The sequence below is a fragment of the Salmo salar genome, chromosome ssa09 (assembly GCF_905237065.1).
Source record: "Salmo salar chromosome ssa09, Ssal_v3.1, whole genome shotgun sequence".
NCBI lineage: Eukaryota > Metazoa > Chordata > Actinopteri > Salmoniformes > Salmonidae > Salmo > Salmo salar.
The window spans coordinates 74,473,454-74,490,075 of NC_059450.1; the positions used below are offsets into that span (position 1 = coordinate 74,473,454).

Here is a 16,622-nt window from a genome sequence, read left to right on the forward strand (position 1 = left end):
GGTTAACGCAGGTTAAGGGTTAAAACATTAATATGATTCTGATGATATGATGAATTTGGTGATGACATTGAATGATATATTGTAGCTAATAAAAATGCACAAACTTTACTGATAAGTAACTAATTGCAAGACAAGCTTCTAGATTTGATGGCAGTTGAATAACTTTCAGAGCAGCTATATAACACATTGGTAGCATGTCTGTCTATGGCCTGATGAGGCAGCTTTCAAATACAAAAAGAGAAATACAAGGACAACATTGACTGGTAACACAGAGTACAGGTGGAGCAAGGGTCCCTGTTGGTCCAGGGACTCTCACAATTGATTTCTAACCATCTAAGCAAATGGGTCCTCTGTTTTTCCTTTCCCACACACACACCAGTCTAAATTCAGAGCCCAAGGAAGGTCATCTGGTGTCTAGTTCCCAGTGCACAGCCAGCAAATATAACCATGAACTCTATAAGACAATGTAATGTACACCAATCCAGAAACAACCCTTAGCCCCCACCACTATTGTGGAGATCCGAGAGTACTGAATAGGTGTCAGCAACTCCACATAGCCTATCAGAGAGCAAGGTGGATAGATTCCCATAATGATTACATGTCCATCAAACCTCTCAGATTTCTAGTCTCATTCCACGTCACTCGTTAGAGTGGTGATAACAGTTTTGTTTGGCTGGAGAGAAAGCCCGGTGTGTGGATACCGCTGACCTCCCGGCACCACTATCCTACGCTCCCTTCCTCCTCTTCATCCCCCTCTTCCTCCACCCTCTCTAGCCGATGTAGATCCGGTGGAAGTCGTTGGCGCCGAAGGCGGCGTTGCACTTGGGGCACTTCCTCTGGCGCGTGTCGTAGCGCGTCTTTACACACTCGAAGCAGAAGACGTGGAAACACTTGGTCAGGACAGCGTCCTTTACCCGGGAGTTACAGCACGGGCACGTCAGACGCGCCTGGGGGGGGGGGAGAAATTGAGGGAGAGAGAGAGAGATGGGGAGTACGATTGATAAAACAGGTGAATTATAGTTGCATTATTACATATTATAAACTGGGTGGTTCGAGCCCTGAATGTTGATTGGCTGACAGCCGTGGTATATCAGTCCGTATACCACGGGTATGACAAAACATTTATTTCTACTGCTCTAATTACGTTGCTAACCAGTTTATAATAGCAATAAGGCACCTCGGGGGGTTTGTTGTATATGGCCAATATACCACGGCTAAGAGCTATATCCAGGCACTCCGCGTTGCGTCGTGGTATATTGGCCATACACCACACACCCTCGTCCCTTATTGCTTAATTAAACATACAGTACACCTGGTATAAAAAGCGTGTTCATCCAGATTACCTTGTAATCGTTGATTTCCTCGTTGAGGATGTCGTCTCCGTTGCGGACAGTCTCGGCTGGTTTCTTGGCCTTCTCGATCTTCCTCCGCAGTTTGGAGATGTCCTCCTGAAACACAACAAGGATAGGAAGAGCAGGGTTAGTTAGGGTGCTGCAATCTTTAAATAAACCAAAGTTCAATTCGGTTCAAGTGAATTTGAATCGTGTGTGTGGTTACATGAGCACGTGGGCAGTTACCTAAACATGGCGAGTGTGTGTGTGTGGCCTGACCTGTGCGCGGCGCGCGTTGAAGGACTCCTTCTCTCTGGAGATGCTGTTTTCTATGACCTCCTCCCTTACAGTTCCCAGTCTCTGCTGCACCTGGTCCAGCTGACTACGCACCTCCTCCGACAGTACCGATGACTCCTGGGTCTAGAGGAGGGGTGGAGTGAGGAGACGGGGGGTAGAAAGCAGATATGTTGTCTGTTGGCATTTTTCAAGGAAGTAGGTATTCTCTGTGTGTATTCACCTGTGCAGTTACCTAAGCCTAGTAAGAGTGTGTGTTTTAGCTACCTTGCGTTTGTTCATGTCCAGAGCCTGTGTCCTCAGAGCCAGCTCTCTCTCTGCTGTACTGATGGTGCCCTGGAGGAGGCGCTCTTTCTCCTCCAGCTTCCTCACCACCTGCAACTGGGCATCCACCTGAGAGAGAGATTTGCTACTGTCAAGTTACTGTCTTTCCCAAACTTTATCTCTCACAATGAGCTGGTGACATTCTGACGCTCAAATCATTTTACTGCACCGTTTCAATCACTTCCTCTCACCTGTGTTTTGAGCGTGAGCAGCTGGTCGGCGAGTTCCTCCTTCTCCTCCTTGAGCAGCTTGTGGATCTGGTTGGACTTGATGCGTTCCGACATCAGCTTGAAGTTGGCGTCATCCTTCTCCCTCAACTGCTGCATCAGCCGGATGTTCTGCTCCTGCATGTCCTCAAAAGCCTGGCCTGTCACATCCATCTCACTCAGCAACGCATCCTCCTCCTGGTGGGAAGGGGGAGAGACAGGGGGGAGGGGGGTGAGGAGGGAAAGAAGGGGGGGAGGATGGGAAGGAAAGAAGGGGGGAGTGGAGGGGAGAGATACGGGGAGGGGAGAGAGACGGGGGAGTGGAGGGGAGAGACGGGGGAGTGGAGGGGAAGGAAAGAAGGGGGGGAGGATGGGAAGGAAAGAAGGGGGGGAGTGGAGGGGAGAGATACGGGGAGGGGAGAGAGACGGGGGAGTGGAGGGGAGAGACGGGGGAGTGGAGGGGAAGGAAAGAAGGGGGGAGGATGGGAAGGAAAGAACGGGGGGAGTGGAGGGGAGAGAGACGGGGGAGTGGAGGGGAGAGAGACGGGGAGTGGAGGGGAGAGACGGGGAGTGGAGGGGAAGGAAAGAAGGGGGGGAGGATGGGAAGGAAAGAACGGGGGAGTGGAGGGGAGAGATACGGGGAGGGGAGAGATACGGGGAGGGGAGAGAGACGGGGAGTGGAGGGGAGAGACGGGGGAGTGGAGGGGAGAGAGACGGGGGAGTGGAGGGGAGAGACGGGGGAGTGGAGGGGAGAGACGGGGAGTGGAGGGGAGAGACGGGGAGTGGAGGGGAGAGACGGGGGAGTGGAGGGGAGAGACGGGGGAGTGGAGGGGAGAGACGGTGGGGGGGAGTGGAGGGGAGAGACGGTGGGGGGGAGTGGAGGGGAGAGACGGGGGAGTGGAGGGGAGAGACGGTGGGGGGGAGAGACGGTGGGGGGAGTGGAGGGGAGAGACGGTGGAGGGGAGAGACGGTGGGGGGGAGTGGAGGGGAGAGACGGTGGGGGGGAGTGGAGGGGAGAGACGGTGGGGGGGAGTGGAGGGGAGAGACGGTGGGGGGGAGTGGAGGGGAGAGACGGGGGAGTGGAGGGAGGGGAGAGACGGTGGGGGGGAGTGGAGGGGAGAGACGGGGGAGTGGAGGGAGGTGGGATGGAAGAGGAGAAGGAGGGGTGGTAGAGAGAGAAAGTGGGGTTGAAGGATAGATGGAGGGGGGAGGAGCAGAGAGGGGGGTATATGAATGATGGTGTGAGAAATTAGTGTCTTTAAAATTGACCGTATTATGCTTAAATGCACATATGTAAACCCCCCCACGCACACACAACCCACACACACACCTGCTTAGCCAGGGAGAGCTTCTTGTTGAGGATGTTGATCTGTTCCTCCACAGAGCGGATCTTCCTCAGTGCCTCCTCATCGGCCATCTTCTTCCCCTCTCTCCTCTCCCTCTCCTCCAGATCCCTTAGACGCTGCTTCAGCTCCTCCGCCTGACACACAGAAAACACAGCTGTTATCACCATCAATAAATCACTTCTAATCACCCAACAGTAAGTCAAGTGGCCTGGCTGGTCAAGCGGTAATGCAAACAGCTCCGCCACACATCTTCAGTATGAATCCAGTCTACTTCCCTTTGATTCAACCTTTCTGTCCCCACTGTCATTCTCTCTCATCTGTTCAATCAAAATGTGAAAATACCTTCAATATACACTGAGTGTACAAAACATTAGGAACACCTTCCTAATATTGAGATTCACCCCCTTTTGCCCTCAGAACAGCCTTAATTCGTCAGGGCATGGACTCTTTTATTTAACAAGGTATTGAAAGCGTTCCACAGGGATGCTGGCCCATGTTGACGCCAATGTTTCCCACAGTTGTGCCAAGTTAAAAATCCTTCTTTAACCTGTCCCCTCCACTTCATCTACACTGACTGAAGTGGATTTAACAAGTGACGTCAATAAGGGATCATAGCTTTCACCTGGATTCACCTGGTCAGTCTGTCATGGAAAGAGCATGTTCCTTCATGTTTTGTACACTCAGTGTATATTTAAGCAATAAGGCTCAAAGGGGTGTGGTATATGACCAATATACCACAGCTATGGGCTGTTGTTATTTAGCATGCAATGTGGATGCCTGGACACAGCCCTTAGCTGTAGTACACTATATGTACAAAAGTATGTGGACACCCCTTGAAATTAGTGGATTCAGCCACACCAGTTGCTGACAGGTGTATAAAATCTTCAGACAAATGCAATCTTTATAGACAAGCATTTCCAAAAAGTCAGTTACTGAAACCCCCGAGGTGCCTTATTGCTATTATTAAAACTGGTTACCAACGTAATTAGAACAGTAAAATGATAATTCTGAGCTCAAACCACCCAGTTTATAATGTGTGATATAACACGGCTTTCAGCCAATCAGCATTCAGGGTTCCAACCACCCAGTTTATAATAACCAATAGTAAATCAATACACAGAGAGCACACAGCGGTTAACAGTTATTCCATCCATCAACTACTACCCCTCAATACTAACAACCCAATACACAGACCATTACTTAACTATCATACCATCAATCTAAAAATGAATCAATAAAACACGTGAAGAATTCAATACTATCAACAACTATATGCTTCAATAGAGGAACGTCCCACACAATGCTTGCTAGCGAAGTTTCACTGTTGTGTTAGTAACGTCAGCTAAGTATGTACCTCTGACTTGGCCTTCTTCTCCGCGGCCATGAGCTGGACCTTGTCCCTCTGCTCTTTGGGTGCTGACCGGTACATATCCAACAGTAGTTTCATCTCCCTCTGAGACTCCTGCGCTTTCCTACAAGGGGACAGAGCAGAGCTTTCCTCAGCGACAACATCATCATTAATATCATCCTAACCCCCATCATCATTAATATCATCCTAACCCCCATCATCATTAATATCATCCTAACCCCCATCATCATTAATATCATCCTAACCCCCATCATCATTAATATCATCCTAACCCCCATCATCATTAATATCATCCTAACCCCCATCATCCTTAATATCATCCTAACCCCCATCATCCTTAATATCATCCTAACCCCCCATCATCCTTAATATCATCCTAACCCCCATCATCCTTAATATCATCCTAACCCCCATCATCCTTAATATCATCCTAACCCCCATCATCCTTAATATCATCCTAACCCCCATCATCCTTAATATCATCCTAACCCCCATCATCCTTAATATCATCCTAACCCCCATCATCCTTAATATCATCCTAACCCCCATCATCCTTAATATCATCCTAACCCCCATCATCCTTAATATCATCCTAACCCCCATCATCCTTAATATCATCCTAACCCCCATCATCCTTAATATCATCCTAACCCCCATCATCCTTAATATCATCCTAACCCCCATCATCCTTAATATCATCCTAACCCCCATCATCCTTAATATCATCCTAACCCCCATCATCATTAATATCATCCTAACCCCATCATCCTTAATATCATCCTAACCCCATCATCCTTAATATCATCCTAACCCCCATCAAAATTAATATCATCCTAACCCCATCATCCTTAATATCATCCTAACCCCCATCATCCTTAATATCATCCTAACCCCCCATCATCATTAATATCATCCTAACCCCCATCAAAATTAATATCATCCTAACCCCATCATCCTTAATATCATCCTAACCCCCATCATCATTAATATCATCCTAACCCCATCATCATTAATATCATCCTAACCCCATCATCCTTAATATCATCCTAACCCCCATCAAAATTAATATCATCCTAACCCCATCATCATTAATATCATCCTAACCCCATCATCCTTAATATCATCCTAACCCCATCATCCTTAATATCATCCTAACCCCCATCAAAATTAATATCATCCTAACCCCATCATCCTTAATATCATCCTAACCCCCATCATCCTTAATATCATCCTAACCCCCATCATCATTAATATCATCCTAACCCCCATCAAAATTAATATCATCCTAACCCCATCATCCTTAATATCATCCTAACCCCCATCATCATTAATATCATCCTAACCCCCATCATCATTAATATCATCCTAACCCCATCATCCTTAATATCATCCTAACCCCATCATCCTTAATATCATCCTAACCCCCATCATCATTAATATCATCCTAACCCCCATCATCATTAATATCATCCTAACCCCCATCATCCTTAATATCATCCTAACCCCCATCATCCTTAATATCATCCTAACCCCCATCATCATTAATATCATCCTAACCCCCATCATCCTTAATATCATCCTAACCCCATCATCATTAATATCATCCTAACCCCATCATCCTTAATATCATCCTAACCCCCATCATCATTAATATCATCCTAACCCCATCATCATTAATATCATCCTAACCCCATCATCCTTAATATCATCCTAACCCCCATCAAAATTAATATCATCCTAACCCCCATCATCAAACTTACTTTAGGTCTGCCCTGACAATTTTTAGTTGCTCCACCTCCTTCCTCTTTGGTCCTCCAATCACAGACGGGCGCTCCAGAGCCACCTCCTCCGATTGGTTGCTGGTCCCAGCCTTCTCCTTCTCCTCCTTCACGGCCCCACCCCCTCCACGGGTTGGCCTCTCTCTCTCCTTCTCTCTCTCCTTCTTCTCCTCTTTCTTCACTTCCTTCTCTTTCTCCTCCTCTTTGATTTCTCCCTCTGTCTCTGTCCCAGGCTCTGTCTTCAAAGAGGTACCTACAGAGAGAGGATGAATATCAGTTAAGAGTTAATAAAGTGTTACTAAATAGTTAATAAACACTTAATAACACTTACTAGTGCTGTTGGGCGTGGCTGAACCATTGTCAGACTCCACCTTGATGGTGACATCACCAGAGGCAGCAGGCATCAGGGGGGAGGTGGTCTCTTCCTTCACATCCAGCTCCGTACTGGATTGTGATTGGAGGATAGCGCTGCCCTTCGTAGTGCGAGCCTATGAGAGGAGGCAATTGCACAGAATTCAGATGACAGGATTTTCTCTCTCTCTTAATGGGCTTCAACTCCCTTAGTCTCTCTTACAGTCTCCTCCTTGCATGCCTCACACTCTCTCACCTGGCTGAGGTCAGTCAGTCCGTCTGTCTGTCTCTCTCTCACCTGGCTGAGGTCGGTCGGTCAGTCCGTCAGTCTGTCTCTCTCTCACCTGGCTGAGGTCGGTCGGTCAGTCCGTCTCTCTCTCACCTGGCTGAGGTCGGTCGGTCAGTCCGTCAGTCTGTCTCTCTCTCACCTGGCTGAGGTCGGTCGGTCAGTCCGTCAGTCCGTCTCTCTCTCACCTGGCTGAGGTCGGTCGGTCAGTCCGTCAGTCCGTCTCTCTCTCACCTGGCTGAGGTCGGTCGGTCAGTCCGTCTCTCTCTCACCTGGCTGAGGTCGGTCGGTCAGTCCGTCTCTCTCTCACCTGGCTGAGGTCGGTCGGTCAGTCCGTCAGTCTGTCTCGCTCTCACCTGGCTGAGGTCGGTCTGTCTCGCTCTCACCTGGTTGAGGTCAGTCTCTGTCTCGCTCTCACCTGGCTGAGGTCAGTCAGTCTCTCTCTCTCTCTCTCTCTCTCTCTTGGCTGAGGTCAGTCAGTCTGTCTGTCTGTCTCTCTCTCTCACCTGGCTGAGGTCAGTCAGTCTGTCTGTCCGTCTCTCTCTCTCACCTGGCTGAGGTCAGTCAGTCTGTCTGTCCGTCTGTCTCTCACCTGGCTGAGGTCAGTCAGTCTGTCCGTCTGTCTCTCACCTGGCTGAGGTCAGTCTGTCCGTCCGTCTGTCTCTCACCTGGCTGAGGTCAGTCTGTCCGTCTGTCTCTCACCTGGCTGAGGTCAGTCAGTCTGTCTGTCTCTCACCTGGCTGAGGTCAGTCAGTCTGTCTGTCTCTCACCTGGCTGAGGTCAGTCAGTCTGTCCGTCTGTCTCTCACCTGGCTGAGGTCAGTCGGTCTGTCCGTCTCTCTCTCACCTGGCTGAGGTCAGTCTGTCTGTCTGTCTGTCTGTCTGTCTGTCTGTCTGTCTGTCTGTCTGTCTGTCTGTCTGTCTGTCTGTCTGTCTGTCTGTCTGTCTGTCTGTCTGTCTGTCTGTCTGTCTGTCTGTCTGTCTCTCACCTGGCTGAGGTCAGTCTGTCTGTCTCTCACCTGGCTGAGGTCAGTCTGTCTGTCTCTCACCTGGCTGAGGTCAGTCTGTCTGTCTCTCACCTGGCTGAGGTCAGTCTGTCTGTCTCTCACCTGGCTGAGGTCAGTCTGTCTGTCTGTCTCACCTGGCTGAGGTCAGTCTGTCTGTCTGTCTCTCTCACCTGGCTGAGGTCAGTCTGTGCCTCTCTCAGTCTCAGCTTGTATTTCACCACCTCTCCCTTCATCTGCTGGTTGTGTGTCTGCAGGGTGCTGATCAGGTGACGCATCTCCCTGTTGATAGGACCTGAGAGAGAGACAGATTGAGAGAGGAAGAAATAGATGAGATGCTGTTTTCAAGGAGGATCTGAAACTGCAGGTAAATAGTAGCTGGTGAGAAGGAGCGTAAGGCCATATTTGTTTTCATGTGAGGTGAAGACACTGACCTGCTTGTTCATTGGCAGCGAGGGTCTGTTCAAACTCGATCCGGAGCATCTCGTACTCCTTCCTGACCTGGGCCAGAGTGTCCTCTAGCTGGAACACCTCTGTACGCACCTTCCTTTGGAGAGACACCTCATCATTCTGGAGGAGAGAGAAGACCGTTACCACACACCCCCCCATTGTGTTTAAAGGGATACTTCAGAATTTTGGCAATGGGGCACTTAATATAATTTTCCAGAGTCAGGTGAACTTGTGGATACCATTTTTATGTCTCTGTGTCAAGTATGAAGGAAGTTACAGGTAGTTTTGTGCGCAAATGCTAACTAGTATTAGCGCAATGACTGGAAGTCTATGGGTATCTAATAGCATGTTAGCAGATACCCATAGACTTCCAGTTATAGGGGCTAATGCTAGTTAGCAGTTGCGTTAGGGCTAGTTCGCAACTTCCTTCAAACTGCACGTAGACATTTTTTTAATCAGTTTTCCGTTAAAAACAATAAGAAAAATGTATAAAATTCCATGTGAATTCACAATGCAGCTCCAAGCAATGGTTTGGGTCTCACGGTGCGTCCATTTCAGATGGTTAAACATTGCACCTACATTACTATACCTCAATTCCATCTCGTAAAGTTAGCATTTCCTTCATTTAACTTCTCAAAGTATTGCCATACAGGACTTCTCTGCTGTCACTCGCCTTTCTCTGCCATTTTTCCAACTGTTAACTACAACTCCAATCATCGACTCCCATTTCTGAGTGTGAAGATTCTGTATTTTTTTAACAGAGGAGACTGATTTAGCTGTCGTCCTTCCGAGAACAAACACTTGCATCTTTCCTGGCAAGCTAGCGAAGGATGAAGAGAGGGTCACTGTACAGGCATATCAGCCACCAGGCAGAACCCTGCACTAGGACTATCTATCGGCAATCAAAAGCTATAATTTGCAATTTCTTGGCTTGCAAAGTTTGTTTAAAAGTGTCTGTCCTATATCTGAGAGATAAGGATGATCAGGAAATAATTTGTGTATATTTTTTTTACCCATATTTAACAATTTGTGGGCACTAAACTACTTCCATATTTATTTCCATTTATATACTTCCACTTCCATTTTTGTAAACAGTCTGGCTTGTGAGCGCCCTAAAGTATAACAACCGACGTGTACATGTTCCAGACTCTCACCTTTCCAGAGTGGTCAAATTAGTGTGTAGCCAAAAACAGTTTCGGACATTACAGATAGAAATTGGCAGATCAGCGGAACCGACTTCAGACGAGTCCTGTGACACTTGTGGGGGTCGTAGAACACCATGTTGTTGAGAGTCTATTATTTCCATAGAGGGGTTATAAGAGTTTGTATGCCAAACCGTTCGGACGCTACAGATGTTTTCGTGAGAAGACCAATTTTCGGGGTGTGACAAACACCGCTGTAGCTCGGCCACCTTTCACCGCAGATGCGAAAGGCTGCCAATGGTGGATATCTCTAGCTTAAAGTGACATATTTTTAAATATGCTAATTAGATTGACTCTAGGGGGTATTTTTCTTCTCATAAATAGCGTTAAGGATTCTTATTTCATTTAAATGTTTAAAAGTTCATACCTCTAGCTCGAAACACACACACACACACACACACACACACACACACACACACACACACACACACCTCCATGTGCTCTAGCTGTCGGAGGCGTGCCGTTCTGGTGGTGTTGAGGCGTGTGCGCGTCTCGTCCAGCTGAGACTTAAGGCCCACAGACTCGTTGTAGAGGACAGAAAACTGGGACTGGAGACAGCGGTACTCTGAGCTCTCCCTCACCACCCCCTCAGCACGACTCAACAACTCCACCTAACAGAGAGAGAAACAGAGGGGGAGAAAGAAGCAGAAAAAGAGAGAGAGAAATGGAGATGAGAAATGGAATGAGAGAGAAATGAAGTGAGAGAGCGCGAGGTGAAGAGAGAGAACGTGTGAGAGAAGGAGAGATAAAAGAGATAGACAGAGCAAAGAGAGTGAGCAAAGCAACAGAGAAAAACAAGAACCTCCACCTATCTATTTACCTTCATTTGACTGGTTTGGTTGACTGAGTAAGGATGTGGGACCTCAGGTAAACCAATGGCTGGGTTGGGGGAGAGGCCCTGTCCCTCGCTCTGTCCCTGCAGGCTCACCTTCATGTTGTTGTTCTCCTGGTTGACCGTCTGCAGGTCCTGCTGTAGCCGCTGCAGCTCACTCAGACGGTTCTCCGCCAGCTCCCTGTTCTCCTCCAACTCACTGTTCATCTCCTCAAACTGACAGACGGGAGGGGGAAAGAGAAGAGAGAGACGGAGAAAGAGGGGGGCAGGGGGAAAGGAGAGGAAGGGGAAATTGAAGAGTTATAACTCCAGGTCCATGTTGTTTCTGACAAGTACAAATGGCAGAACAAAGAGGATGTTTTTATACCTTTCTCTTGTTGATGGTGATGGTTCCACACACACTGCTGGCCTCCCCACACACCTTGTAGCCTTTACTGTTCACCTGGGAGGAATAACACATAGAATAAACATGCTACATTTACATAGATATAGTGCTGTGGTATATAAACGACATGACACAGAAATACTCCATTACAAAATGGTAAACATAGGCTAGTGGCTGTCAAACACATTGCTGCAGAGAGACTTGACGTGGATTCACAAAAACACACAGCAGCAGCCTTACCCTCTCCAGGATTTCTCCCAGGTGTGTGTTGAGGCGGGTTTCTCTGCGTCTGATCTTCTCCATGTCCCACTGGAGTTCTTCGATGAGGCCCTGCAGCTCACTGACCCGTGTGTCTGCCCTCGCCACCGCCCGGCCCAGAGAACGAGACTACAGGGACACAGAGTTACTGTCAATATGGGGGCTGGTGGGAGTGGTGGTGATCCACTAGTAAGGTACATAGTGTAGAGATAAAAAAACAGAGAATTAGTGCAAGTGTTGATGTAAGACAGGGATGGGCAAATGGCGCCCCTCCCCCCCCTTTAATTTTTTAGGAACTCAGTCGGGGTCTCAACTCACTGTTACGAGTTAGAATAGTAGAATACACAAGGTGCAATTTGGAAATGTGGTTGTGTATCAGCAGTTTTCCTGTTGTTATGTCAGTCACTGATAATCAGTCAATTAGCCAAGTCAGCTAACAGTTTTAGACAGCTGGCTAGACTACCGTAGCAATCTAAATGTAGTAATCATGGTCGAATTACCTGTCGGGGGCCCCCATTGATTTTGTTAGTCAGTCTAACTCAGATATCATCTTAAAAACTGCAAACATTTCTCTCTACCCTATGGCAAAATGTGTAATGTAAAAATAAAAAAGTATTTATCCGCTGTCAAGAGGGGGACGTGAGCCCCACCCACATCAAAGTTGCCCACCCCTGCCGTGATGTGGTGCATCAAATCACCTCGCTAGTCATGTGACTGTGCTTCTGCTGGAGGTCATCGGTCAGCTGACGCAGCCGGTCGTTCTCATTGGACAGGAGGGTGTTGAGCTGGACAGCGACCTGCCACACAGAGCCCTCTGGGAATACAAGACATGATGTCATGACATTAATACTCCTGACTTTGCTCACACAACAATGACCTTACTAAATGCTAATACTAGCTTCTGTTCGAAAATTAAAAATAAATAAAACACTTACACCCTTGCTGTTCTCACCATCTTCACCCCAACCCTCACCCTTCTTCACATCTCATTCCCTCTTTCCTCTTACCCCTACACACCTCTCAAACCATCCCCTTACCCCTACACTCCCCTCATTCCTCTCAAACCATCTCCTCTTACCCCTACACTCCCCTCATTCCTCTCAAACCATCCCCTTACCCCTACACTCCCCTCATTCCTCTCAAACCATCCCCTTACCCCTACACTCCCCTCATTCCTCTCAAACCATCTCCTCTTACCCCTACACTCCCCTCATTCCTCTCAAACCATCTCCTCTTACCCCTACACTCCCCTCATTCCTCTAAAACCATCCCATCTTACCTCTACACTCCCCTCAAAACATTCCATTTTCCCCCTTACACTCCCCTCATTCCTCTCAAGCCATCCCCTTACGCCTACACTTCCCTCATTCCTCTCAAACCCGCCCCCCACTTCCTCCCACTCTTCCCCCTGCCCCTCTCTCTCCCCATCACCTGCTCCAGAGTCCTGGTCCTTCTTCAGCTGCTCCACGGTGGTCTTCAAGCTGTCGTAGATCTCCACCACGCGGTTGGCCTGCTTCTGGCTAGACTCCACCCTCTCCTGCAGTTCCGCCTCCATCTCCTCGCTGCTGCTGCTGGCCAGCGTGGCCAGGAAGGACGTGGTTGTCTCTCCCTGTTGGCCTGGAGGACAGCCACATGGTGCAGACAGGAGTTAGTACTCACTACCAAACAGTGGTGTAAAGTAATTAAGTAAAAATACTTGAAAGTACTACTTAAGTCATTTTTGGGGGACAATACTTTACTATTTATATTTTGGACAACTTTTACTTCACTACATTCCTAAAGAAAATAATGTCGTTTTAACTCCATACATTTCCCTGACACCAAAAAGTACTCATTAAATTTGAAATGCTTAGCAGGACAGTAAACAGTCCAATTGACACATTTATCAAGAGAACATCCCTGGTAATCCCGAATGCATCTTATCCGGAGGACTCACTAAAGACAAATGCTTTGTTTGTAAATTATGTCTGAGTGTTGGATTGTGCCCCTGGCTATCCCTAAATTTAAAAAACACGTAGGGAAAAAAATGACACAATGTAGAAAATAGTAAAAATAAAGAAAAACCCTGGAATGAGTAGGTGTCCAAACTTTTGACTGGTACTGTACATATATGTATATACAGTGCTGTGAAAAAGTATTTGCCCCCTTTCTGATTTTCTCTATTTTAGCATATTTTTTATTCTGAATGTTATCAGACCTTCAACCAAAACCTAATATTAGATAAAGGGAAAATGTGTTTACAAATAACACAAAAACTGGACACTTATTTCTTTAATTAACAAAGTTATGCAACACTCAATTCCCCTGTGTGAAAAAGTAATTGCCCCCTTACACTCAATAACGGGTTGTGCCACCTTCAGCTGCAAAGACCGCAACCAAATGCTTCCTGTAGTTCTCAGTTTCTCACATCGCTGTGGAGGAATTTTGGCCCACTCTTCCATGCAAAACCCATATCTTCCAAAAGTTATACTTTTGTATCTGTCGATAGAACATTCTTCCAAGAGTCTTGATGATCATCCAGGTGCTTTTTGGCAAACTTTAGTCAACTTTTTGGACAAGATGGGTGCCATTATCCCTGGCGAAAACCAAACACTTCATTCCACAGTAAGAACCTCATACCAAGGGTCATGCATGGTGGTGGTAGTGTGATGGTTTGGGGATGCTTTGCTGCCTCAGGACCTGGATGACTTGCCTTAATAGAAGGAACCATGAAATCTGCTCTGCATCAGAGAATTCTACAGGAGAATGTCATCCTTCTGTGAGCTGAAGCGTAGCTGGGTCAAGCAGCAAGACTGATCCAAAATGCACAATCAAGTCTACATGAATATGGTTAAAAAGTAACACTTCTGCATGGAAGAGTGGGCCAACATTTCTCCACAGCAATGTGGTTGGAGTCATTGCAGCTAAAGGTGGCACAACCAGTTATTGAGGGGTATTGGGTGTTGCATAACTTTGTTTATGAAATAAGTAAGACATTGTTGTGTTATTTGTTCACTTAGATTCCCTTTATCTAATATTAGGTTTTTGTTGAAGATATAACATTCAGAATCAAAAATATGCAAAAGTAGATCAAATTAGAACGGGGCAAATACTTTTTCTCCCTCTTTACCTCGGTCTTTGGCTCTCTCCTGGTTGGAGTCGCCGTCGGGTTCTGGGGTGTCAGGCTTCAGGCTCCGCCCCTCTCCTGCCGGGGTTTCCACAGGCTCGCTTCCTGATTGGTCGTAGCGCCTGCCAATCTGGCGCACATTGTCATCAAACTAAGAGGAGGAGAGGGGGAAGTAGATGGTATTTAGAATATAGAGAATTGTTTTAATGCAAATTCTATCTATGTGCAATGTTTTAATTGTATATTGTTCATTATTTGAGTGAATGAATAGTTACCTGATTCCAGTATCTGTTCAGGATCAGTAGGCTGGCATCATCAGTAGCCTGACGAGTCTCTAGTCTCTCGATTCTCTCTCTCAGCTCATCCTCAATCACCTGCAGAGCAACGGTCCCATTATAAATGTATATAGTGAAAACAGGAGTTGTAGGTTTGTGTGTGCCTGTGTATTTGTTTATGTGTGTGTGAGTCTAACATACCTGTCTTTGATCGAGGGATTCTCCCAACTTCCTGTTCTTCACATGGAGAGCTTTGACATCCTGTTCCTCCTGACCACAAGAGAAAGAGACCGAACAGATGAGAACAACACAATCAACGACACTGCTGACGAGCCATAACTACCACCATATGTAAAGGCAGACAGACACAGATAGGATAAATACAGGCTAGGCACTTTGCAGCTCTCTCACCGAGTTGGACACCCCTCCGAGTTTGATGACGGTTTCCACTGCAGTAGCGCTGACCCCGGGAACCCCGTCCTCTCCTCCTTCTCGCTCCCTCCGTTTATCGGGGGGCGCACCGGACGAGGAAGAGGGGGCGCTGGAGTCACACGGACGCTTCTGTCCTGACATCCTGAACCCAACACCGCTGTAGTTGATATAGGGGGATATTAAATATGTGCACATTGAGATTCTAGCTAGCTAACTTTAGATAACCTTAATTAACGTGGTGGATCTTATTGTAGGAAACCCACGTAGCTAGCTAACGTTAGCTAGCTACAGTCATTAGCTTACTATATAATTTCGAAAGAGCAGACATTTGTTTTAATTATAATTCAATTTCAGCTATTTGGCAATGTTACATTTACCAGTTAGTTAGCGAATACCCAAATACGTTGTAGAGAGCAGTAGCTAATAGTAGCCAGCTTGCTAATTCAAATATACCACACGCTATAAAATAGCCTTTCTAAACAGAACAGTTGAGTGGGGCACTTTACATCAATACATTTGATTTGTTATTTCTTGTAGAGTCGGTGGTTTGATTCAAATTCCTTACCAATTTTTCTAAAATAGTGTTATTTACAAATTCTGTCAATGAATGTTGATATTGCGGCTTCTTTCGGCTCTTCCGGAAACGGAAGTAGCCACTGACATTGAAAGTCGAACCACTCATCATTTTAAAGGGCGCCACCACTTTGGTGGAAGAAATTACATTCAGAATCATAGAGATTATACACGAATCTGCAGACGAGTTGGAGAACTAGAGAGATTCTAATTCTACTGCTACCATCCTTACAAAAAAAGGATTGCAGTTTTGAAAGTGCAGTAACTGCAGTCGACTGTGGTATTTTGGGGGCAGCAATTACAGAATAAATAAACAGTTTTTTTGGACACAGTATTTGCAGCATAATGCTGTTATAATGCACTCTAACTGTAGTTATACTGCACTCTGACTGCAGTCTATGTGTTATCTGCGGATGGAGAAGTGAAGTATGTAGTACTGTATAAATAAATGTTGGTAGCGGCCACAGGTGGCATATTATCTCACTGTTTTATTTGTGGCTGCAAGTAAACAACACTAAAGACTGTAACAGCATTGTCTGGTTTTGGAGATCAAAGTACAGAAATAAAGTTTGTGCCTCATTTGTGGTTTCTCACTCTTGCTCTCACTCTCACACTTTCATTCATTTTCTCTCCAGTGAATGAGAGGATGATGGGAACGGACTCTGACCCAGAGTGTTTGTGAGACCATTGTTGGCGGTTCCATGGTCCATCTTGTGTAAGCTTGATTTGTAATAGCTTGTGCGTTAGTTTTCCACCCTGCCTACCTCATACCCGGGGTTCAAATACATTTGTCTGATGCAGTCATTCACAACACCCCTACT

General features: G+C 46.7%; 1 protein-coding gene across 3 annotated transcripts; it reads right to left on the minus strand.

Moving 5' to 3' along the window:
- Positions 1-86: 86 nt before the first annotated feature.
- On the minus strand, positions 87-15,897 carry LOC106611888 (E3 ubiquitin-protein ligase BRE1A). Of its 3 annotated transcripts, none has more exons than XM_014212528.1 (22): positions 15,794-15,897; positions 15,208-15,385; positions 14,998-15,066; positions 14,797-14,895; positions 14,525-14,672; positions 12,847-13,032; positions 12,114-12,229; positions 11,398-11,544; positions 11,140-11,214; positions 10,869-10,988; positions 10,372-10,551; positions 8,723-8,858; positions 8,462-8,583; positions 6,980-7,136; positions 6,631-6,901; positions 4,856-4,973; positions 3,486-3,635; positions 2,141-2,353; positions 1,893-2,018; positions 1,611-1,751; positions 1,344-1,448; positions 87-947 (listed from the first exon to the last, which is right to left on the minus strand). In XM_014212528.1, the coding sequence occupies exons 2-22, from the start codon at positions 15,367-15,369 to the stop codon at positions 771-773; spliced, it is 3,018 nt and encodes a 1,005-aa protein (XP_014068003.1). In that variant the 5' UTR covers positions 15,370-15,385; positions 15,794-15,897; the 3' UTR covers positions 87-770. The 3 variants fall into 3 exon arrangements, with proteins under 3 accessions (XP_014068003.1, XP_014068002.1, XP_014068001.1); XM_014212527.1 differs by having other exon boundaries at positions 2,141-2,350; positions 10,761-10,988; XM_014212526.1 differs by having other exon boundaries at positions 10,761-10,988.
- Between the last annotated feature and the right edge of the window lie 725 nt (positions 15,898-16,622).

Coding starts and splice junctions, on each gene's coding strand:
- LOC106611888 (XM_014212526.1), bottom strand. CDS start 15,369: ATGTCAGGACAGAAGCGTCCGTGTGACTCCAGCGCCCCCTCTTCCTCG. Junction 4,974..6,630: donor ATTGTCAGGGCAGACCTAAA/GTAAGTTTGATG, acceptor GTCCCCTTGTAG/GAAAGCGCAGGAGTCTCAGA. Junction 2,354..3,485: donor AGCTCTCCCTGGCTAAGCAG/GTGTGTGTGTGG, acceptor CCTTCCCACCAG/GAGGAGGATGCGTTGCTGAG.